Source organism: Cibotium barometz, chromosome 34, assembly GCF_041138505.1.
Source record: "Cibotium barometz isolate CiBa-2024 chromosome 34, ASM4113850v1, whole genome shotgun sequence".
Taxonomy (NCBI): Eukaryota; Viridiplantae; Streptophyta; class Polypodiopsida; order Cyatheales; family Cibotiaceae; genus Cibotium; species Cibotium barometz.
In genome coordinates, this window is record NC_141079.1 from 34,466,879 (window position 1) to 34,491,491 (window position 24,613).

Genomic DNA, 24,613 nt, shown 5'->3' on the forward strand with positions numbered 1-24,613 from the left:
TCCATGGCCGTGCACCGCCTCCATGAGGGGATGGGGTGTGATTGACCTCATCCCACCATGTCCTTGTTATCCTTCGGCTTCTACGGGAAGTTGGAACTTGAAGTGCCGCTGCCACGTGAGGAGGATGCCATGAATAAATGATCCCCATAGCCTCCTTGTCACTTGATAGCTTGAGAGAGAGAGAGAGAGAGTGTGAGCGAGGCTTGAGCCTTGAAAAGTTGAGGGAGAACTTGAGTGTGAGGGTGGGTAGTTGTGTGTGTGTGTGTGTGTGTGTGTGTGTGGGGGGAGGGGGGGGGAGGGGGACAATGTATGTAAAGCTTGAGAGAGTGTGTGTGAGGAAGAGAGTGTGAGTCTTGAGAGGCTAGAGCTTGCTTGTGTGAGAGCTTGAAATTTGAAAGTTGAGACCTTGGCCCTTGAGGCTTGCCGCTTGAGAGAGAGAGAGAGAGAGAGAGAGAGAGAGAGAGAGTGTCTTCTTATAGGGAGGGAGGCAAGAGAGAGGCCAAGACCCAAAGCCTCAAGGCCTATGGGCCAAGGCTAAAGGCCCATGAAAAGCACACCCCCCCCCCAAACGGCCAGAGAAAAAGTGTCAAAAATGTGACCATTGCCCAAAGATTAACCTGGCGTGTTCCCGTGTAGCCGTTTGACCAATCTCGAGCCTATGCACTCTTCCCAATGGAATGAGGGAAGGCTGCAAATCTAAGGCTGAGGTAGGGGCTGATTGGGACTATTCTAGGCTATGTATGAATGCTGCAAATGAATATTCCTAAAAGATGCTAATACTGTACAATGTTGCATTGATGATGATGAGCCATCTTGTCCCTCCAAAAATACGAGGTAAACTTGGAATCTCTGTCTGATGTAATGGTGCTAGGCAAACCACAAATGGGGTACCAATGTTTGAGAAAAAGACGGACTACGCCCTCAGCTGTGGCCGTATGCTTGCATGGGATAAGCATGCAGAATTCACTGAAGCAATCCACAATAGTAAACACTGAGTGTTACGGGATCCATTGGATACTGGTAGAGGCCCTATAAAGTCCATAGATATATCGATGAAAGGTCCATCGAGGATAGGCAAAGGTTGAAGTAACCCAACCTTCTTTGTATGTGGAACCTTAACTTTTTGACAAATCTTACAGGCTTAAACATGTGAATATACATCACGCCTCATTTTTGGCCAATAAAAGGACCGTTCTAATTTCTCGAGCATACTGTTGATACCTCTATGTCCTCCAACTAAGGAGTCATGGGCATCATGAAGAAGAGTTGATCGCTTTTCCCGAATGACAAAGGCGGTTCTTGAAGAACAACCAACCGTTCTTAAAGAATAATGGCCAGGCTCAAAAGTGAGAGCCAAATTGTATTGGGTACCGAACTCAGGGGAGTCGACATACTAGTCTTTCATGCTATCTAAGTCCTTCCCCGTGATTTCGAGAATGATAGACTCCTGCACTACCTAGATGCTGGCCTTTCGACTAAGAGCGTCTACAACTGAGTTGTGCTTACCAGGGATGTACTCGATCATTTCTCCAAACTGTTGGAAGATCTGACTCCATCTGGCTTGCCGATCACTCCAACGGGCACTTGGCATGGTTTGAAGTCACTTAAGTGCTTGGTGGTCTATTTTCACTGTGAAGACCTATCCATAAAGGAAAGGCTTCCAATGTTTGAGCGTTGTGATCACACCCAAAAGCTTTTTGTTATAATCCGAATAATTCTTTTCAGTGACATCCAACTTTCTACTGCAGTAAGCCACGGGTCTATTGTCATGCTGGAGAACTACACCTATGGCTACATTGCTTGCATCGGTAATGACCTCAAAAGGTTCATCCCATGATGCTAACTTCAAAACAGGCGCTTCTAAGGCAGCTTTCTGGAGTGCACTGAATGTATCAAGCACCTTGCCTGTGACTGAGACTTTTTGTCTAGGAGTCTTCACCCCCTTGAGCAAGTCGGTGAGAGGTGCTGCAAGGTTGGAAAACTAGTGAACATGGGTACTGTAGGCTTGACAAAGACCTACAAAAGAACGGATCTCTTGGGCGGTCTAAGGGATGTCCCAATCCAATCGAATCCCATCGGAACCGATGATATAGCCCAAGTATTGAACCTCTTTAACGCCGAAGATAGACTTTTTGGCGTTTATGTAGAGCCCATTATCTCGCAAAAGTTGCAAGACTTTTTCCACACTTTCTCATGCTGCTTCGCAGTGGCTGAAAATACAAGTATGTCATCAAGAAAGATGAAGACACACTTCGCAATGAGGAATGCGAAAATCATGGACATCATTTTATTGAAAGTCGCGGGTGCATTGGTAAGCCCAAAAGGCATGACCTCGAACTCGTAGTGACCACGCTCTATCCGAAAAGCTGTTTTTGGCATGTCAGCTTAAAAAATGCAGACTTGATGGTAACCACTCTTGAGGTCGATCTTAGTGAAAAATTTTGCACCATCTGAACACTCCAAAATGTACTCAATCCTTGGCATAGGAAAGTTATTCTTAATGGTGAGTTTATTCAATGACCTGTAGTCTACACAAAGGCATGCAGACTTGTCCTTCTTTTGGACAGGGCCAAGGAGAGTCTTCAACAAAGCCTCGGACTAGGTGGATACTCAGCCGGCGTACGGTATTCCTCGTCCTTGCGTAGGGCATTCATATCACTTGTACTCAGCATTGTACAGCATTCTCCAAAGAATAATATAAGCAAATACTCCTGCTTGTAGGGGGGGCAGGCGGGCGCGCGCGGGAGGGGGGGGGGGCGCTTCAATGGGTATTGGGACCCAATACTGTGTCATCTTCTATATTCTCGTTCTCTTCTCTCTCTCTACTCTCTAAAGTTGATGCTAAAGATTCTCACCACATAAAGGTATAAAGACCCTATTGTGCGTTACCACGATCAAGCTCAGTGCATGCGTCACCAATTGGCCGACCATTTGGTCCATCTCCAGATTTGTGTCTCGTTCACTTGAGGCCAGGCCGGTGTCTCATGTGAAGGGGCCAGTATTTTGCATAACATGAACGGGAGCCAGACTAGTGCCACCCGTGTATGACCTGGAGTGTGTTCTATCCATGGGATTGTCACGCCATGGAAGAGCCAGTATTTGTGCCGTGTCTTGCCTACGGGACTGTCACTCCATAGGGAGGCTCGTGCCTGGATCTGTGTCTTACCTATGGGACTATCACTCCATAGGAAGACCGGGATTTATGTTTTCTGTCATGGCATTTTTGTGCCCGACAGATGTTTTGTACTTGTTCCATGAACGGGAGATATCCATGATACTATTTGCACATGCATTCATGTTTTGCATGTTTGGAACTGTTTTCGCATGACTTGTATTCTTGTGTTTGCCTGTTTGACGTGCCACTTACTGAGCGGGGACGCCTACCAGTGAGTCGTGAAGTTTGCTCTGTCTTCTGACGAGTTTTGTTGCGTGTGAACAGGTGGTAAGTGTATTGCACTTGTTTGTTTAATAGCTTTCTTTCTAACCTCTAATTTTATAAGGTTGTAAGTTCACATTCATTTAAAAGTGGGCACCCACGTATGGGCCAAGGTGGGGAGGGAAACCCCACACTTAACCCTTTATGTGTGGGGGAGGCTGCATGGCCACCTACCCACACCACACCTTGAAACTGGCCGCCCCCATGCAAGCTAGGGGAGCCGGCCAGTTGTGGGTCGTGTGCTTCCTCTCCAACACCTACAAAGAGGCGACCATCCTATCATCCTAGAGGAGATTTTGCAGGCGACCATCCTTCAAGCTCTATAGACGGTTGTGCGCTCTCCCAGCAGGCTGCGCACTCTCCATAGCGGTTGCTCCCTCTATCCAGCAGGCTGCGCCTCCTCCTTTACAGGCGGCTGCATCCTCTTCAGCAAGCGGCTTCTGCACCCTCAAGCGGCTGTGCTCTACCAGCTCGCGCCTACGCCTCCTCTTCCTCCCTTGCAAGCGGCTGCGCATGCTCTCCAGCAGGTTGTGCTTCCTCTTCAGCAGGTGGCTGTGTCTTTTGCAGGCGGCGCCTCCTCCTCCTCCTTTACAGGCGACTGCATCTCCTCCACAACAGGCGGCTGCGCCCTCTTCTATAGGCGGCTGCGTGGGGCTGTGCTCCCCTCTTCAGGTGGCTACACCTTCTACACAGGCAGCTGCTCCTCCTCCTCCTCGATAGACTGCTGCGCCCTGGTGTCCATCTCTAGTAGCTACACACAGACGCCTCGGGTATTTGTCTTCCATTAGCGAGCTACAGGTAAGTGGATTCAGATTTGAGTAAAGGATTTTGTTGTAAATCTGATAAAGGAATCTCTCTACCGCTAACACCCGTTCAGTGTCGGGCAATCCAAGCTTTTGGAGAACCACGGTCCATGGGTGCCGAGATCGGGAGAGCCAGGCGTTAGTACGGGAGCGCCTGTTTGTGCGTGGTCCTCGAATACCAGTGGGGCGCTCTCCGCGGATTCCAGTGAAGGCACAGGACCGTAGAGACTTGACCACTCAAGTGGGTCGCACTCCTTCGAACGTCTACTTCGAGTCTCTTGTTTGGTATTGTATTTATCTCAATTGTACATGGACATCATCTGGTTCATTGAACCTGTAACTTGGTTGAACACAATGCTAATCAATACACTTAAATACACTAAGATTTGAAGGACACTTGCAATGGTATGTCGATGTAGATCACCAAGGAGCTGCCTTGATGCCCGGCCCGACTTCAGTGCCCATATTCTCTACCATTGGCTCTATGTTCTACCAAGCAAGGTAGCAACATCTTCAAGAGCACATAGAACAAGAGAAATACTACACAGGGCGGCTAAACAAGGAGTCCTGCCCTTCTACTGAATAAGTAATGACAACACATTGTCCAATTAGCTTACCAGTCTTCATAGAAGTTGTTGCAAGCGGAAGCCTTCGCGTTGGAAGCTTTAGAAGTATTGATATCTTCGATTTGCCGCAATCCTTCGCAACAAAAGTCTTCAAGAGGATGAAGGGAACCCTGGGAAAGCTTCCCCTATGGTTCAACTTGAGAAAGGAAGGCTGAAATTAGGGTTTTCAGCAAAAAGACCAGAAATTACAGCAAAAATGAGAGCTGTTTTGCTGAATTTCAGTCATTGGGAGTGAGTAGGAGAGTGATTAGTACTTGGAAACACTCTTGGAAGCTTGGAAAACACCCTAGCAAGTTGGGTATGGCTATGGAGAGCTTGAAAATGGAGAGAAATGTTGGAAAAACAGAGTTTTCAGCCTCCAAAAATCCTCATGAAGAGAAAACACGAATTTTCTCTTAATAAGTAAGTGAATTGGGGTCCAATCAGGTGAGGGGACATGGGGAGATGCCCATTTATGAGTAAAAAGGGAGGATCAGGTCCTGGACATTGGGTCTTGTCCGCCTCGGGACTTCAGTGAGTGTGAACTTGGAAGCGGTCATAATTTATAAGTGACTTTTGGGCACCCAAACTTTAATGAAGTGGGAACGCACTCGCTTATAAATATTGGCTAAGTCCTAAGGGCTATTTGAGCCTAGATTGGGTAATACTTACCACCTGTTCACATGCCACACAACCATGTCAGCAGACAGTTTCACACGCACGGTTCACGAGCGGGCGTCCCCTAGCCCGGAACTACACATAGGTCATGCAGGCATGAAAACAACATGCAATTTCATTTGCAGGCAAGCACATAAAGATGCTATGCAATGCAGCATTGGCATGAGCAATTTCCGTTCATGAAATCATATAAGACCAGGCGTTTCCAGGCAAGTATATGCGATACCAGACCCAGTGGAAAGCCAATCCTCCAGGCGTTTCCGGGCATGTACACAAAGACACAAGTCCCAACGGAAAGCCAAGTCCTCCAGATATTCCGGGCATGATAACATCAAGTCCCAACGGAATATCATATCCAACTATATAGCATGACACGTGTCAATCACATGCATAGGCACATTCCATAAGCCATGAACACCAATCCAATATATACATAGTGTGAAAGCAAGAATGAACCATTCGGGTGGCCAAATGGTGACCCATGGAGCATTGTATTTGTTAAATACTCCCAATAATATATCATATATTGAGGGGGGGGGGTCGGCCCGTTCCGGCCCCAGTGCTAGTGTCCATCTATCAAACATTTCATTTCATTTTAATTTTCAGTTGTTATTAAGTTGTCCATTCAAATTGTGATAATTAAGTTGTGCTATTACGCGTGTGGGTGTCCAACGGAGTCTATTCCCACTTGACGGGATCGGTTTCATTGGTATCAGAGCACGGTTATTTCCCTCTTCTTAGTGGGGAAACGAACTTGTGTATTGGACACCCCGCTTCTAGCACACTTAACACAATGGACAGCCAAGGCAACCCTTTAGAAGTGCCCAATTCGAGGGGTCCATCAAGTGCCTCGCGTGGTTTTGATGCTTTACAAGGAAGGCACAAGCCCCTTGAAAGGGTAGATGATAGTGATTCAAAGGGACAACTGTCTCGAGAAAAGACAGTCATGCAAGAAGAAGAGCCTGATGCAATGAGGGCTGAAATGGAGCATATGAGAAAGCTTTTGCAGGCACAAGAGCAAGAACTGAAATTTTTGCATGAAGATCCCCATGTGCAAAGTGCCATTGAAGCAAGAAAAGCCGATGCAATGGTAGATGTGACTTTTGAATCCATGGCACGAGAAGTGGGCAAGAAGCCAAGGGAGTTGGCACTTTCTTACCTCCTCCGCAAAGGTGACATCAAAGAGAGGGAAGATGGAGAGCTGAAATTCAAAAATCCACCTCGCTTGAAGCATGGAGATCCTGCATCTCAAAGGTTGAGGTCATTTATACAAAGGGGAGAGGTGACAGTCACCTCTCGTCATGCATCTTCTCCACAAGGCACCAAGCCTGACAGGTATATGTATGCTAGTGCTCATGGAGGGCATGATGGTCACATGCATTCAAGACATGTATCCCATGGTAGGGGTGACAGGTCTGCCACCAGAAGAGCTTTGCCTACTGAGTTGTCTCATGGAGAGACGTTGCCTTATGCAGGAAAGTCACATGCATCTGATTCTCAAGTTCGTGGAGCACATGCCACCGTGCTTCATGAAACTTCCATGATGGCCCATGGAGCCCATGCAGATAGGGCTGCCCCGTTGGATAAAGGGAAAAGAAAAAGAGAGGACCATGAGCCTCATGCAAGAAAGCTCATGCAAGAAAGCTCAAGGAATTTAAAGCAGGTGACAAGTCCGTTAAGTTTGATGTTTTTCATGGAGAGCATGATGCTTCCAAAGTGTTAGCATTTGTGACACAGTTTGACATTGCTTTTAGCGATGAGGACTTCACTGAGAAGTCTAAAGTACGCCATGCTAGCATGTTTTTGAAGGGGACCGCTGCTCATTGGTGGATCACTGAAAAGATCACCAAAGACTCCATTTGCACCTGGAAAGAGTTTAAGGACAGATTTTATGCTCAATTCTTGCCACCAAATGCGGAGCAAACTCTCACCCAAAAGAGGGATAGACTTGAGCAAAGAGATAATGAAAGTGTGCAACAGTATGTCAACAAGTTTTGGAAAGTGTTGCTTGAGGTAACTCCTTTTATGCAAATCACTGAGGATGAAAGAAAGACGAAGTTTCGCTGCGGATTGCAACCAGCTTATCGTTCGGGCATTGAATTACACCCGAAACATACTTTGCAACAGCTTACAACCTCTGCTCTTGCTACGGAGCAATTGGTGCTCAAAATCAAGCAAGATCAAGGTGGTTCAAAGGGCAAAGACAAGGTTGTCCCAAATCTGCAAAAAGGTGGACAACCACCTAAAAAGAACTTCCGGGAGATCCAGAAGGGAGGTAAAGCTGAAAATACCTCATCTAAGGATCAGGCCCCAAAGAAGAATAAATCTGGCTTGACCCCCGAGCAAAGAGAGCAAGATGCCAAGGAGGGAAAATGTTTTTCTTGTGGCAGCAAAGAGCACATGTTTCAACAATGCCCTGACCGCAAACCAAAGCACGAGGATAAGCAGCATAGTCACCAGGGAACGGGAACGGATATGGGAACGAGGGGCCAATCCGGAACGGGAACGGGACCCCTTGCAATCCGGAACGGGATCCGGAACGACACGTTATCATATTTCAATACACATGAGTAGACAAATATACAATTAAAAGCAGGTAAAAAGAGACAAATATACAATTGAAAGTAGACAAAAAAAGACAAGAATTTGATAGCAAACTCAATGACCTTGTTCATATTTAGAAAACCAGAAGTACAATAGCTTGTACAATGTACAGCCACATAGTGAAAGCTAGATAGCTAAGAACAAAGAAACCTAAAGTCCTAGGTGATATCAAATAGGTGCAAAGATGTCAGCTAGATCATCCATAGATGCATCATGCATCGATCCAGGTGGAGGTGGAGGTGGAGGTGGAGGTGGAGGTGGAGGTGGAGGGTCGTCATCATCCGACTCAGACTGTGGCTCCATATCTATGAAGCTCTCATGGTCAAAGTCACCACTAGCAACCTGGGCTAATAGTCGCAAGTTGGCTGACACATACACAAGGTCATTTGTTCTGGTAGTGAGTAGCCGATTTCTCTTCTTCGAGGCAACATGGCTAAAAACACTCCATAGTTGCTCAATTGGAGAAGAACTTGCATTCTGACTGAGAATGCGCATTGCAAGCCGTTGTAGCTCTGGAGTACCCGATCCGTAGTTCTCCCACCAAAGAGCACCTCCCATAAGTGTCCTATCTTGCTGGGCATCTGCTGAACCAAAATTACATGTCTTTGCTCTGTACTTTCCCAAATCAATTCTAATCTTGCTTCTCATCGTAGCATCAGGCACCAATCTGGCAAGGATTTTGTCCCAGCCATTTGTGACTTCTTCATCCGATTCCTGGCCTTTGCCTTGAAACTCTGGATCAATCACAAATGCAACTGCATGCATTGGTGAGTGATATCGGCCCACCTTGCTTGACACAAACTTTGAAGTTCTGCCTTCTTTGTTGTGTCGGGCTCCAAAGAAAGGATACGCTCCACCATCTTGTCCATGCCCTCATAAACTTTGCCAATGCAAGGTTTTTTCCCATCCACCATACGCAGCATGTAGATAATGGGCTTCGTAATGTTGACAACATGCTCAATCTTCACCCACAAAAGAGCATCCATGATGTGGGTGTAACAAGTTGTTCCTTGTGTGCTACGGGCAGTGGGCCACGTGCTCCACTCATCACTCACTACAAGCTGCTTGAGAATGTTATGGAGTGCAACTAGCCTCTCTAGCATAATAAAATTATATGCAAAACGAGTTTCCGAATATTTTTTAAGATCCAAGTTTGGGGATCTTTTCCTAAACTCGGAGAGGCTAAATGTGTGCCGAGTGATGAATGAAACTATGTCTTTTCCCTTTGCTATGCATGGTGCTACCCATGAAAGACCATCAATGTCTTTCAGAAGATTATTCAAGCCATGTGCAATGCATGGAGTGAATGTGATGTGTGGATACCTTGCCAAAAGAAGGTCGCCTGCAGCTCGATTTGAGGCCTCCCCATCACCAATGACCTGGATCACATCTTGAGGACCCACTTGCTCAATTGCCTCTGCCCATTCCTCCACGATGACGTCGGCATACTTGCCCGTTGGAGAGGCATCATGGGAAGACACAAAAAATGTGTTCCCTCGAGAGTATGCGATGATGCCATGGATGGAGCGAGATTGGCTATCACTCCATCCATCACTAATGATGGAGACACCGTTGCGTTGCCACCCTTCCTTGACGTTTTGCATCGCTTGCTCAACAGCTTCCTTTTCCTTTGCCAAAAGCGTGGTTCGAAGGCTCTCCGAAGAAGGGGGAGCGTAGGTTGGTCCAAATTCAGCAATGAGACGAACCATTTCCCGAAAATAAGGGGACCTTGCCACATTGAAAGCGATGTGGTCATGGTAGAAGAACCTTGCAATAGCTGCATCCACGGCTTCTCGTTTGCGTGGATTCCAAGAACCCGCAAGAGTTCTTTGCGTGCCTTTGGGGGGTGGTGGTTGATGCACGGAAGAAGAGCCTACGGATGTAGAGAAGTTGCTTGAAGGAGTTGTAAAGAATGATGGGTTCGCAGCCATAGCTCTTGGAGGAGAAGCACGAAAAATCACTTCATTATGCCTAGCTTCTAGCTCTCTCTTTTTCTCAGCTGAGATTGACAAGCATGGTTGGATTTCTTGTCCCGGCTCATGGATTAGGTGACCTCGAACTCGGTTGACTCCCCCATGTTTGGTGCTGCCACAATAGCGACATTTCCAATTCCTAGCTCCTCCGCCTTGATTGGCCTCAAGAATATCCACCTCATCCCACCATGACCATGCTTCGTTCTTCTTGGCTCTCTTGGTTCCCTTAGGAGGCATTATATGAGAGAGAGAGAGAGAGAGAGAGAGAGAGAGAGATTGTACTTGGCTTTGAGAGAGAGATTGTACTTGGCTATGAGAGAGAGAAAGCTGTCTTGGTTCCCTTATGAGAGAGAGAGAGAGAGAGATTGTACAATGTACTTGGCTATGAATAATGAGAGAGAGAGATTGTACTTGGCTATGCACACTGTACTTGCAGCTGCACTCTGCAGGTTTTTATAAGTTCTCAGAGAGGTACGTTTTTTTTTAAACATTGATATTGACGTTTTTTTTTTGAACGTTGCAGGGCAGCCTGGCAAGTCGTCTTTCAACGTTTAAAAAAAACGTTGCATAATCTATTCTTTTTTTCCCATGTTTTTTTGTTAGGGGTCGGCGGCGGCACTACTTGCAGGTATCCGTTTTTTTTTTTTAATACAAAGGGTGCCCAAAACGTTTTGGGCACCCTTTAAAAAAGGCCCAAATTTTCAGTTAGGTGAAATTAATAGATTAGGACACCACTTTGAAAGTGTTGAAATAACCGTAGATGCTTACAAAACAAGTCACCGCAATCTTGGATGGTGGCTTTATAAAGGCATTGTTGGGAACCTTAGGGTAGCCCTTACCTTGATAATACCAATCCCTTGGTGAAGCTAGCCAACGTAACATTACTAGATGGCACAGCAAGGGAGGGGGGGGGGGGGGATGGAAGGCACGGCTCCAGAGAGGCCGCAGGGTGTGAGGACACGACACAGGGAGGGGGGGCGGGTTGATAACAAACTTTGCAAGCTTTTTTAGAATCCCATCTTATTTATGGACAAATTTTTATGGGATTTGGCACTAGGTTTTGGTGAAATAGAGAGACCGATCTAGAGAGTCACCAGCCAAAACATTTCCTAGTGGACTCCAGGACGTCTAAATATTTGGAAAGTACAAGCTTTGGCAATGGGAGATTGTAATGGAATACAAAGGGTCACACTCCTAAAATTTAGGAGAGTTGCTATCTTTGGCTCGACTCCGATGGAACATCTGGAATTGAGCAAATACTAAGAGTTGCCAAAGTACCTATAACAAATGGACTACCAGTTGGGATATTTTTAAAGATAAAGATAAAGATAAAGATTATGGGAGGACCCATCTTATAGATTGGGATACATGGCAAGAAATGGATCAAAGTGAGACAAGTGGCCTCACACTTGTCACTTCAGCTTTTGTGTGGCTCTCCACTTGTCATTATAGCCTTCTCTAGCCATTTCAGCTCACAAGAGGCCCAAATCTATAAATTGGAGCCCTCTCTCTTCATTTAGAGAGGCTCTAATGCTTCAAACTACACACGACCATGTTGGCAACTCCTCTCTATTCTTGGTGGTTCTCTACTCCAAGGTTATGGCTCTCTACCACCATTACAGGCTGCCCTAATGAAGTATATTGGCTGTTGGGGACCGTTTTGAAGACTTCCATCACGAACAAATACTGAAGGCAAGGGTATTTAATCATTTTATTATGATTTCCAGCCATTGTACCTACTATACCAGTCCTTGTACCAACCACCACGCTTGTTGTACTTACGAACCCTCATACCTACTGTACCAACCATTGTACCTACTATATCAGCCCATGAACTACTTCCTCCTTGCGTTGGGCGGTCCTCAGTCATCTTTCATACTCATTGTACAAAGTTCTCCAAAGAAGCTTGAAGGGGACCCTTTAGTGGACCCAATACCGTGTGAACTCTCTCTCTCTCTCTCTCTCTCTCTCTCTCTCTACATCACAGGAGCAGTAGAGGATGAGGCCCATTATATGCTCAGTTGCCCGGCTTACTATGAGATACGGGGGAGATTCCACTGCCTCTTCCGAAAGGGATTCGGACCACTCACACGGGTGATACAGTTTGAGGATCAGAGGTGCTTGGGCATGTACTTGATGGAGCTGAAACAACACAGGATGTAGTGTTGAGGCATCATGCTAAGAGACAGCCCCGGCTCCGACAGGACACCTCACAAAGAGCCATCACATATTTCTTTGTGGTACATACATCCACATCGGAATCCATTGCCCACAACAGTTCCTCTACTACAACACCAGAGCCCACCACCCGTACCCACGCTCCAGCTCCACGCCCCAGAGGAGTTGTTAGTGAGAGCTCGATCCATTCTACAAGCCAGACATCCCCGACCCAGAGCATCAGGACCCTCCACGACACAGAGACAGATTCTTGAGGTTCTCCGCTAACATGTCATGCTCCCATCACAAAGGCTTGACATTCACTCCACCATCAAATCCGTTCTGGCCGAGGCGGGTATTGTCATTAGCTGATCACACCATATCTTACTGTACACAGGATCATCTGTCGATCACATGTACTGTCAGATGTTTTTCATTTTACTTTTTCTTTCAGTTTTCCATGGCTCAGTATCCATGATACCATTGTATTACTTTTGGTCTCATAGACCCTTGGGGTTTTCCGTAGACGTTAATATAACTTTCTTTCTTTTCTCTCTCTCTCTCTCTCTCTCTCTCTCTCTCTCTCTCTCTCTAGTAAAGTGGAATTGCATAAACTCCAGGGTATAAAGAAGGCTTTGTTGCACGTTAGGACAATCAACCTATTGCAGGCTACAAGAAGAGTCAAGGCAGAAGCTGGACAATCAAGAAAGGGAAAATGCAAGCCAATACAAAATTTGCAGTTGGGGAGACAAGCAGACAAGAGTGATATAAGGAAAAAACGAGGCACACACTGTGGAGCCAAAGAAAGACAGGCAATGGAAAACAAGGTCAGGGCTGAAGCACTACAGGCTGGAGAAGACCACCAGGCCAGGCAGCAAAAGACACTGAAGGGCCAAATGAGGGAGAAAGAGGCAGTGCAAAGGACCCTTGGTAGTCCAACTGCTGGGGAAGGGGTAACGGGAGTAGGGGCGTACGAAACAGAAGTACTTTAGGAGGCAGTGGGAGAAGGTACACTGCAGTTTACCAACAGCTAGTGGACAGGTCACAGCCAGAGTCCCTTATCCATCGATAACCCAACTCTTTCCTTACCAAATGTACAAAATTCTCCTCATGATGTACCGCCACATCCAACCTTGCTAACTAGAAAGTCTTACCTACTCCAATAAAACCAAAAAGACAAACAGATCTACAAATTCGAAATACAAAGTAAACTACACACTAGCCAGCCTGTTGCTTTCCCTGATCACCCTCAATCAATACAACAGGTCTAATTCTGGCTAATTATCCTCCCTCAAAGACGAACCATCTGCAGTTTTCTAGAATGCAAGCTTGCCACCCATCTTTCAGAAGCCATATTATCCATATTGTTGATATCACCTCACTTGAAGTTCAAGAGTACGTTACTGAAGTTCAAGAGTAGGATGTGGAGGGTAAATACAGTGTTTTGGCACATGATCTAGCATTCACCTATATCTGTGCAAATGGAATAATGGGCAATCTTCCTACAAAGGCTAACAAAACATGCCCGAGCACCCAGACAAAGGGCAATTTAACTCAATTCCAGGTTTGAACATAGCTCCCAATGATAAGACAAATACCCACAAGTTCCAAAACACAAGCTGGCAGTACTACATTGTCTTTAAAATCCAAGAATAAAAGTCATATAAAGTTGTGTAATCCACTTACTTCAGCCACTTTTCAATGGCGGTTCGCTCGTACGAATGGCCATCAGCTGTGATCACGGGATCTCGCATTATTTCCTGTGTGATGCAATCAACAAATTCTGGTGGCACCTTCTGATGGCTATCAGCATCATCCCAAATCCGAACTGCTGCATTGAATGCAGAAATATCAGACCAGAGGCTTTTTCTATCAAAAACCTGAGCTGCACAGGCTATGTCATCACCATTCAGGGCAAGGTTTCCTTCTTTCCGTGGTGAAAGTGATAGTGACTCTGGCAAAACTATCTCTGAATCAAAGAGTGACTGAACAGTTCTCAGATGAGGTAACTGCAAGGCTTCCTGATCCATAGGCTCTTCATCTTGTGTCCAACCCAATGACTCATGGACTTTCGTGTCATGGAGCTGCAAAGTAGTCCATGTCTGCTGCCCTGCTCCATCACTGATGTCATCTGCATTCTCCAAAGAAATAGGAGGCAAGTCCCAAAATAGAGCTTCACCCTTCTCTGCATTAAATTCTGACCCATCCATCTTGAGAGAAGTTGAAGTTGGAGATAGATTTGCCATGTCAAATGTAGTTGAATCAGAAACAGACAGGGAACTAGGGGAGACAGGATTGCATTTAATTTCAGTAGTTGTGAGAGTCTCTGAGAGACATGCAGATTCCAGAGGTAGTAAATGCTGTGATATATCTGTATGGGCTGGCTCTCCACCTACTGGATTGAGAGTGGGCTGTGGGGGAGAGGGCAAACAATCTTGCTCAGATAAAGGTGTATGTTGAGAAGGCAATACAGAAAGCCCTGTGATAGAACTGCAAGGCTGAAAAGTCACACATGCAGGAGTTTCAAAAAAGGTATGCTCTGGCAGAAAAGAAGCCTTGATGTCTGTCTGTGGTATCTGTTCACGATGATTTGGAAAATCCACTGATAAATCCAGGGGCGGAAAAATTGTTGGGCTTGAAAAAAGTTGATGAAGGGAAGCTACATGGGTCGATGGAGGTGCTATAGGTGGCTGAATCGCAGTGATACCCACCTGCAAAACTCAAGGCAAATAAGTAACGTCTCTCTCTCTCTCTCTCTCTCTCTCTCTCTCTCTCTCTCTCTATATATATATATATATATATATACAGGCCACATGGACATTGATGCCCTTTACACAGTTCCTGAGGATGATGATGAGACCTCTCCATCAGCTGCCCTAGCTTGATGTTCCTTGGACCTTGGGTCATCGTGCTATTGTATTCCTGATGATGTATTCCCGGGATGCTACTTGTATTTGTAGCTAGTAGTCTTTTTCCAATGGTTTAATTTTCTGTTTTACAAGGATCAGTGTAACACTTGGATACTTTGTAACACCATTTTTGTCTCATAGACCCTAGTGGTCTTTTTAAGACATTAATTAAAGTTTCTTTCTTTCTTTCTTTCTCTGGAGCGATCCACGTGCAGCGAGCTAGACGCCTGACACACTTCACATCTGAGAGATTCTCCAGAGATAAAGGAGCAGAGAGCATAGTAGCCAGCCATTTCCAAAAACGTGTTTCCTAAACGTTTCTGAAAGGTTTCCTACCTTTGCCAAACATTTCCTACATTTTTTATTTTTATTTTTTCAGGGGTGTGGGGGGCTATATAAGGTTTTTTAAAAATCATATGTATGTTGCCTATATTAATATTTCCTTCAGCAGGGTCAAATATATATATATATATATATAAGCACTTTTTACCATTTCCGACGGTATTTATGGTTTCACTTTCTTCTTAGCCACCGGGTCTTATGGGTTCTATGTCACTACAGGGACCATTCTCTCGATGATACGCGGTATTCGTTAATATATAGGTCATTTTAGTCCTTCGCATCACTTTGGCTTCGAAGCAGCTGCTCGGTACCGGCATTCCGTGGACGTGGTTCGGTCATTTCCATTTGTCCCTATCTATTGGTGGGGGGGTTTATGACAAGGTATGGGCCTTGCCCTTCCCCAAGCGGAATGCGAGTCAATGGAAACTCGACTGGTTGAAAAACCTGACGTTGTGGGGGCGGGCCAGCCCTGAAGGTGGGCTTATAACATCAAGGGCGGGGATCCGTTTGGGGCTCGGCGAATCACCTAGTTGTCTTCCTCTTACGATTCTGTACGGTGCTCGGTAGGTCCAATTCCTACTGTATCTTTCGGAATGCATTGGATGAGTACCTAGGCCAAAGGTTCAGGGGTCGAACACCCAACGATAGAGTCGGGTTCAGGTTCTACTCTCCGCTGTCTATCAGCACTGGTCCACCTTATCTGATACATCACCGTTCCATCATCATCCATTATATATATATATATATATATATATATATATATATATATATATATATATATATATATATATATATATGCTGCCTGTTTTAAGCCAGAAAGCTGTACAAAGCATGGACGCTATGAAACAATCAACTTCAAGACAAAAAACATTGAATAGACAACATTCATGTCCCAATGTTAGAAAATACTTTCATGTCCAAAAATTCAATGTAAAAAAAAACTCACTGAAAAAATGGAAGCGTTTATGAAACGTTTCGTTTTCTACAAAAGGTACGAAACACGTTTCCTACAAAAGACAGGAAACGTGTTTCCTGGCTACTATGGTGGAGAGCCTCTACAGTCATGGATGTCGAGGACCCACTTTGATACCCTCACATTTCTCCATGATTGATCCTAGGTTGTCTAGGCTACTCGCACTCGCAAAGTCATCAGAAATCGGGCAGCCTCCCTCTAGAGAGCCAGCCATCGTCGCCCTCAAAGATTCACACCTTCCGCCCACCGTCAGCTGCAAATTCCAAACCAATAGCGAGGCACCACCATGAGAAGTGGACATCTCGACGCTCTTCTAAGTTATGGACATTTGTGATAGAATGTGCAGCGGAAGAAGGGAAAATGGAAACACAGGAGGGAGAGAGAGAGAGAGAAAGATGGAGAGGAAACACAGGTGAGAACCTGCTCTCAATATCATCATCAAAAGGAATATTGTCCCGAGCAAGAGGGGAGAACCTCGTAAGTGAGGGACTGCAGCTAGACAAGCTAGGCAAGCAATGCAAGCAGTAAAATATGAGGGAGGCATGCCGGCTATATATACCTCTACATGAAGGCAGCCGACTAGGGATAAATACCTCCACGACTGGGGAAAATCCCAAGACCATAAAATGGGGAATAAATATGGGTAAAATATGAGTGAGGGGTGACCAGCCCCTCTGACTAACATGGTCAGCCCTAGAGGCTAAAATAGGACACCAAATAGGAAGCCAGCAAGTAGGGGATGATGTCTAACACCCCCTCTCAACACCGGATGCTGAGCAAACTCCAAGAAGCCAGAGACGCCGTCCTCCATCAAAGATGAAAGACTGCAGAAACAGGTACCAAGAAAGCTCCACAAGCAATCTCCTCAGCAACTCAGCGGCAAAAGCAACAGAACAAGCTGCCAGGTACACCGTTCCTCTGGAAGAAAACAACCATATAGGCTGCGACGTGCTGCTCCAAATAATGGTTCCAAACCCAAGTGTAAGAACACTCCCCAAAGTCGAATGTCTTGTATCCAGCCTGGAGAAGGTATGAAAAACCTCATAACCAACCAAGATCAGATCCTGTATATAACCAATCCTAGGAGAAGCAAACTGCTCCTCACTGGAACCCTCAAAAGAAATAGAGTCAATCTGCTCCAACTCTGTACCAAGAGTAGCCAAATGCTGTATAAGAGCATCCTCTGAAAAGGTCGGTATCGCAAGATGTAAAGACTCTGTAGAAAATATGGGGTCCATCTGCTCAAACTCCATAACATGAGTTGCCCAATGCTGTACATAAGTACACGCCACTGAGGTGGGCATCGCAAGATGAAAGGACTCCACATCCCCCTCTGAAAAATGATATCGTCGGACTGGTACAAGCCCAACCTGATTCTGATCCAAATCCAAAAAACTCTGAAAGTACCACTGTGCCCCAGGCACGGTTAGCAACCACAGATCCAAAGCATCCCATCGGGTCCAAAAAACCATCCTCCAAAACAACAAGCCATCAAAACTGGCAGGGGGAGGGGCATCCTCAGAAGCATCACAAAGAGAGGCAGAGGTAGACTCCTCACAATGAGGAAGGGAAGCAGGAATATAAAGTGCAGTGGTAACAAAGTCCTCAAAAGCATCACAGATAGCAGAAGACTGTTCCAGAAGTAGAACCAGATCCCAAGAATCAGCAACAGATAAAAGATCCATGTGAAAGGATCACACAGCAGAAGGGCAAAACACCCTCCTTGTTGTGCAAATACTGCAAAGAACACAAGCTCGGATAAAATAAACTCTGCTCAGGATCTCTGAAAAGATCACTGCTCTCCTCCAAATAACAGTAAACTCTTGTCAAAGAAGAATGTCTCCACAAATACAACACAGTTCCCGAAACTGATCCTCAAGTGAAGTAGCTGGAGAAAGCCCCCCTCTGAGTGTAGAAAACTCCTATGGGAAGCAAAACGCAGCCAAAACACTGCTATCCAGCAAAAATAGCACTCCACTGCCAACCGAAGGCAAGGAACGTGTAGAAACCGGGAAACTGTGTAGGCCAGGAACAAAACACAGGTATAGATGCTCCAAAATCAGCAAAACGCTGACTGAAATCAGAAATTCAGAATCCTCCTCAAGTACCAAACTGCCTCCAAAGCCACAATCCAATCAAGAAACCCCCTCTGCAAGTGATCTGTGTCCACTGGAGAAGAAAACGCAGCCAAACAAGGGCTACAAACCTGAAAATTCAGGCCAACCAGTGTCCACACCTCCTATGAGGAAAAACGCTGAAGAGAAGGTATCTTCGGGTCCAACAGATGAAGCCCAGTTGAAGGCAGAGCTACCAGCAAGATCGGTTCAGAAAAAAACGCAGCAACCATGGCTGCAAATCTGAAAACGCAGAGGTATAAGGGGCTGAATATGGAAACGCTCTGGAGAAATAGGTACACCCAAGCCTCAGATCAGCAAATCAGCATCAGAAACCTGTAGAAGAAAAAAACGCAGCAAATATGCTGCTGTTGGCTTGTACAAAACAGGCAACCAGCACTAAGGGGGGGTATGAATGCTGAGAACTGCTGAAAAACTGCTGTAGACAGCCACCTGAAGAAAAACGCAGCAACCTATGTGCTGCTGTCCTTGCTGAAAATGCAAAAACGCAGGTCTGTCCAGGGGTAGAAAAAACGCAGATATGAAGAGGTATAGGAGGGAGCATCCAACGCTGAGAATCACCGGCGCTCTGATACCATGATAGAATGTGCAGCGGAAGAAGGGAAAATGGAAACACAGGAGGGAGAGAGAGAGAGAGAAAGATGGAGAGGAAACACAGGTGAGAACCTGCTCTCAATATCATCATCAAAAGGAATACATGTCCGAGCAAGAGGGGAGAACCTCGTAAGTGAGGGACTGCAGCTAGACAAGCTAGGCAAGCAATGCAAGCAGTAAAATATGAGGGAGGCATGCCGGCTATATATACCTCTACATGAAGGCAGCCGACTAGGGATAAATACCTCCACGACTGGGGAAAATCCCAAGACCATAAAATGGGGAATAAATATGGGTAAAATATGAGTGAGGGGTGACCAGCCCCTCTGACTAACATGGTCAGCCCTAGAGGCTAAAATAGGACACCAAATAGGAAGCCAGCAAGTAGGGGATGATGTCTAACAATTTGAGCTCTCCATGTCTATTAGTACACTTTGTACACATAGGGACCTACGTTGTTTTTGGGCATTGTGTTTTTCTTTTATTTATGTTCCAACATCCAATCTATGCATGGATCATATGTAAGATCTTTCTGGTCTCACAGACCCTTCAGGTCTTTAATAGATGTTAATAAGCATATGACACATGTCATACACTTATCTACATACAAATATACATGAATAAGGCTACACACACATACATACGAACATGCAACTCTTTGGGGGCAGTAGACACATGGATACACACACAAGAATCCAAAATACCCAACAATGCTAGACCATGTATAGGGTAGATTAGGTGAGGGTCGATCTTGAGACCATTGTGAGCCCTGAGCCCTCGTATACAAAGGGACAAGGTCAATGTGTTACGTGCACGCCCGTGCCATGGCTTAATCTTCAGCATGAACATCGTTAATCCCTAGTTAATACGCAGTTAGGTCATCATCACTATCGTCATCGTCGTCAGCAGCATCACATCATCATTAGCATCATCATGGGAGTGCATGAAGGCCTGTCGGCTGGCAGTAGGCCTTGTGCAGCAGGCAGCCAGGGGCAGCACGTGTGGGCAGTGCAGACAGTAAGCACAACAGTTAGTAAAAGATTTAATGCATTAATCATGTCCACACAACAGGCCAACAGCTGTTTAGCTTGCCGACTAGTATCCCACAAGTATATAAGCATAAGTCAGAATTCAGCAAGATTCAAGTCATTTTCAGTCATTCCTTCATTCTGGAGTCAGTAGAAGTCATGTAGAAAGGGGCCAGGGTAAAAACCCTGACACCAATCTCTGTCTTCTTCTTTGTCCTGTGTCTTAATTATGTTTAATCAACATCAGTGTTCTTAATCAGGCTTAGGGCTGTGGATCAGTACAATGAGTGATCATTGAGTTAGGGATTCATGAAGGTGGGATAAGTCTTGAGAGGCATAAAGGCTTGCGAGAATGTAGGCACAGACGGAACAATGTGGACATCAATGGCAGCCAAGATCTCCGCATAAACACCATCGGCATACGGAGTGCATGCATGGCCAGCCTAGAGCCAGGCACAGTAAGGTAAAGTAGCTGTTTCAACAGATAACAGCCATCTAACCTTCATAAGGAGACAGAGGGAGGGGAGGCAGTCGGGACCCAATGCTAATGTTGTGAGTTTGTTGCACAAGTGTTTGTTTCTATTTCCTGCTGTCAATACTTTTCTTGGGCAATTGAAGATCAAAGTTGTGATTAAAGATACCCTATTGGACAGGGAGACGGCCATCTTTGCTCCCTATTGCAGAGCACAAAGCACTCATACACTAATGGGAGCCATCTTCCCTCCCTAGTGCAGTGTATAAAGCACTCGTGGCACAACATACATGCAGGATCAATTGTGCATAGCATTCCACCATGCACCCGGCTTTTATTTGATGGCTGACTGTACTTGGGAATATGACTGTTTAAATACTTTTCTTCATCAATGTAATTAAGTGACTAATTACATCTGCTAGAGGCTGGACATGTATGATGTGCCAACGGTGCCAAAATGGGTGAAAACATTTTTGCAACTGCCAAACAGCAGGCCAACCAGTGGTTCAGAGGGTTTTCCTTTTGAAATGACCCCCAGGGCCCAAACCCTCAATTAAGTACAAATTACAATATCAGATAAGCAATAATGCCAGTCGGGGAAACCATGACATCCTAACCCTCCAAGATTATTGACACATGAACTACACTTACAGATGATGGTGATTGTTTGACACCCACTGCCTTGTTGTTGAAAAGGTTCGGTCCAGCCTTCATGTTTCCATCCAGCCTTTCACCACTGCCAATTGCAAGTCCTGTTTGTGTTCTGGAACTATCTTCTTTAAGCATTTCACTACCTTTCGCCCAAGCATTTGACCATGGTGCTTTTTTCCAGGCAGAGTCAGACGATTTTGCTTCTCCAGCAGACTTTGGGCTCAATCTCGTATTGCCAGGAGAAATGGGTACATCTAATTTAGAGACTTTGCCACTAGTGTGTAAGCCATCTATTCTACTACTCCACAAGCCAGAACCCATCTTGGAAGCTGGAATAAGTCCATGTTTGAGAGTCCCTGCAAGCTTCGAAAAATCTGACCTTACAAAGTTATCTGTGGCACCCTTGGATCTTAGTCCTTGCTCATGCCTAAGGCCTCTAGAAGCCCTTGCATTCTTGAAAGATTCTGCAGACTTCACAGGTGTCCTTGCAAGACTGGTTTTCTGGGCATCCACTTCCTCACGAGTATTGATATTTGTGTAAGCAACATCCATCTCATGTTCTGCAGTTCTGATTTCCACTTGGTCCCCAACTCTTTCCTTGGCCTTGTCTTTGCGCCGTCTTTCTATTTCCCTAACCCTTCTAATCTCCCTCTCTCTTTCTGCAGCTGCTTCCCTTTCACTTTCCTTTTCAACTTGTAGCTTTTCCTCTCTCTGCCTTCTCCTTTCTTCCACCATCCGAGCCACATCTTCCCGCTGCTTCCTTTCCTCTGCCTCTAAAAGCTCTTTCTCCAATCTTGCCTGACGTTTTTCATTGGCCTTCTTGCGAGCTTTCTCACCTTTGCTGTCATGAGAGTTGGCCAAATCGTCCTTAAGCTTTTGAGAATTCCTAGAACTCTCAGCAGTAAACTTCCCTGCTCCTGCAACCTTTCTCCAGATGTACCCTGCAAATGAAGAAAAAATCCCGAGAAAAGAAAGAGCTCTTGAAAAGGACTGCCATGCTCTGCAATTCTCACCTCCACATGTGCTTTCCCCAAACCAAGCACATCCCCTCCTCTCAGAGGCCCTAGAGCAACAGCCAATATCATGCCTTGCAGAACCTCTGAAAGATGAAATTCCTGCACCATTGACAAGCTGACCACCAGAATATGCTCCTGTGTGAGACACTCTTGGTGATCCTTGACCCACCACATGAGAAAATGCTGCTGGCACTTCTAAGACTGGCCTTTTCGAGATGTGACCACAGTATGTGCACATGAATCTGCCGCCCCCTGGAGTCTGAACCTTGTAAGCTGTCAGACAGTTCCGGCATCGGCGTGTGGCTTCCTTCCGCCACTTTGCTGCTTCTTGAGCCTCGATGAGTTTCCTCTCTCTCAAAATAGCACTTCTGCGTGCTCGCCAAGAAGAGAGCCACGGCATGAGCAGTTCATACCACCCTAGACTGCTCAGAAGTACACCCAAACAAGCCAACCGAGTGGAGGTCACCTCCAACCGGTAACCTGGCGGTAATAATTGGGAAAAGGCCCATGTGATGATGAAAGGGATAACAAGCCATGGTAACATGGTCACAATGCGCCGTGACCACCTTGATACAACGCAAAGTATGCACATTCTTTTCTCCCCTCTTCCTGTTTGTCAACGTTATACTGTCTGCAGCCGCCTAAACCCTAATCTGGCCGTCTGTGCGAAGTGCAGACGCAAGCAAATGTACCTTGTTGTGGTGGGACTGGAAGGCAAGAGCGTCATTGTTTAGTAGCAGAAAGCGCCCTTCCTCTACTGCGAAATACATAAGAAAGGCCATGAGAAACCATGGGCAACGCTTTCCTGCGCGCAGAGACATGGAGATAGAGTAAGATGAGAGATACCTTCACATACCTTCTAATGATGCAGAAGCATTCGTCGTTCTCGCTCATTATACTGTAGCAGAAGTTGAAGGAAGGCCGGGATCGATGGATCGATGGTTTGCGCAGGCGTGCACAGGGAGAGCCCGAGAGACGCTGCCACAATGCGGAAGGGTAATGGCAATTCAAAAAGCTTTCAATCCAAGCTCTGAGAGAGAGCACAGAAGAATTAGGGTTAAAGCGTGCACGGAAAGAAAGGGGTACCTGAAGTTATGAAGATAGTGAGCAATATGGTGAAAGACGACGATAATAAATAAATTGTTATTATTATAATTCAATCTTTATGATAAAGTTGAGCATTTTGTTTCTTGATTATAGGGATCATTTCTTTGCAAGGAAGAAAAGTAGTCAAAGTACAACTCCTCCATGCAATGGCATGCTTCTGTCCACATTTTCACACTGTGACGGATATGACACCCCCCATTGATCGCATGGTGGTCACTTACCCTTTGTTCGTTCTCTCCAAACTTCAAAATTGTAAGGTGACACCCCACGCCCGCTCTCCACGGGGTGGCCGATTGCCTAGGGGGCGATGAGAGTGCTCTGGAGAGGCAGAAGGGAGTGTTCATACCATAGGAAACCTCCTTATCTTCCTACTCAACCCCATGTTCCTCTCCATGAATACTTTCATTTGTTAGGAAAAGGAGGCACTCTGGAACATATGCTTCTCCTCATCCATGCATTCATATCAGTTCATTTGTTAGTAGAGGTGGACGTGTGAAACATCCAAAGGAAGAGCCTAGTCTTTATACAATTTGAAAAGTCCAAAGGACGATCACATCTACAAATTTGTGCGACCTCCTTATCTTCCTACTCAACCCCATGTTCCTCTCCATGAATACTTTCATTTGTTAGGAAAAGGAGGCACTCTGGAACATATGCTTCTCCTCATCCATGCATTCATATCAGTTCATTTGTTAGTAGAGGTGGACGTGTGAAACATTTGACACATACAAGTTTCATCCCTTGACATGGATAGAAACATAGAGCACACCTCCATGTTTGCTTCTTTCTATCCATATGTTCAAACTATGAAGAAACAATGATGTAGTGCGTATCCCTTCTCTAGCAAAGTTTTTACCACATCGTAAGCTCACATGGATAAAGTTTAGATTGTTTAAGACCTCTCTTGCCTTCATACTTACCTCCATGCGAGCTTCTCCATGCATGCATTCAAATTTCTACACAACTCTCCATGCCCCTAAAACAAGAGCCATAAAGTTTGCATGCTATAACATAAGCTTAGACATATTATAACATAAGCTTAGACATATTATAACATAAGCTTAGCCATAAACATGGAGATGATATGGACCCCCCATTACTTTCATACAAATAGGGCACAATCCAATGAA

The 24,613-nt window shown here is 45.6% G+C and overlaps 1 protein-coding gene across 6 annotated transcripts in view; it reads right to left on the reverse strand.

Annotated features, from left to right (window-relative positions):
• Positions 1–23,497, reverse strand: part of LOC147618954 (uncharacterized) — a 36,505-nt gene extending 13,008 nt beyond the window's left edge. For 4 of the 6 annotated variants that reach the window (XM_086774158.1, XM_086774160.1, XM_086774156.1 and 1 more), the window contains exons 1-3: positions 23,233–23,497; positions 21,361–23,133; positions 13,943–14,967 (exon numbers count right to left, since the gene is read on the reverse strand). In XM_086774158.1, the coding sequence (XP_086630284.1) occupies positions 13,943–14,967; positions 21,361–22,968 (2,633 nt within the window). In that variant the 5' untranslated portion in view covers positions 22,969–23,133; positions 23,233–23,497. Of the gene's footprint in view, positions 1–13,942; positions 14,968–21,360; positions 23,134–23,222 lie in introns of all 6 variants that reach the window. The other 2 variants (XM_086774157.1, XM_086774162.1) reach the window with 1 other exon arrangement.
• Between the last annotated feature and the right edge of the window lie 1,116 nt (positions 23,498–24,613).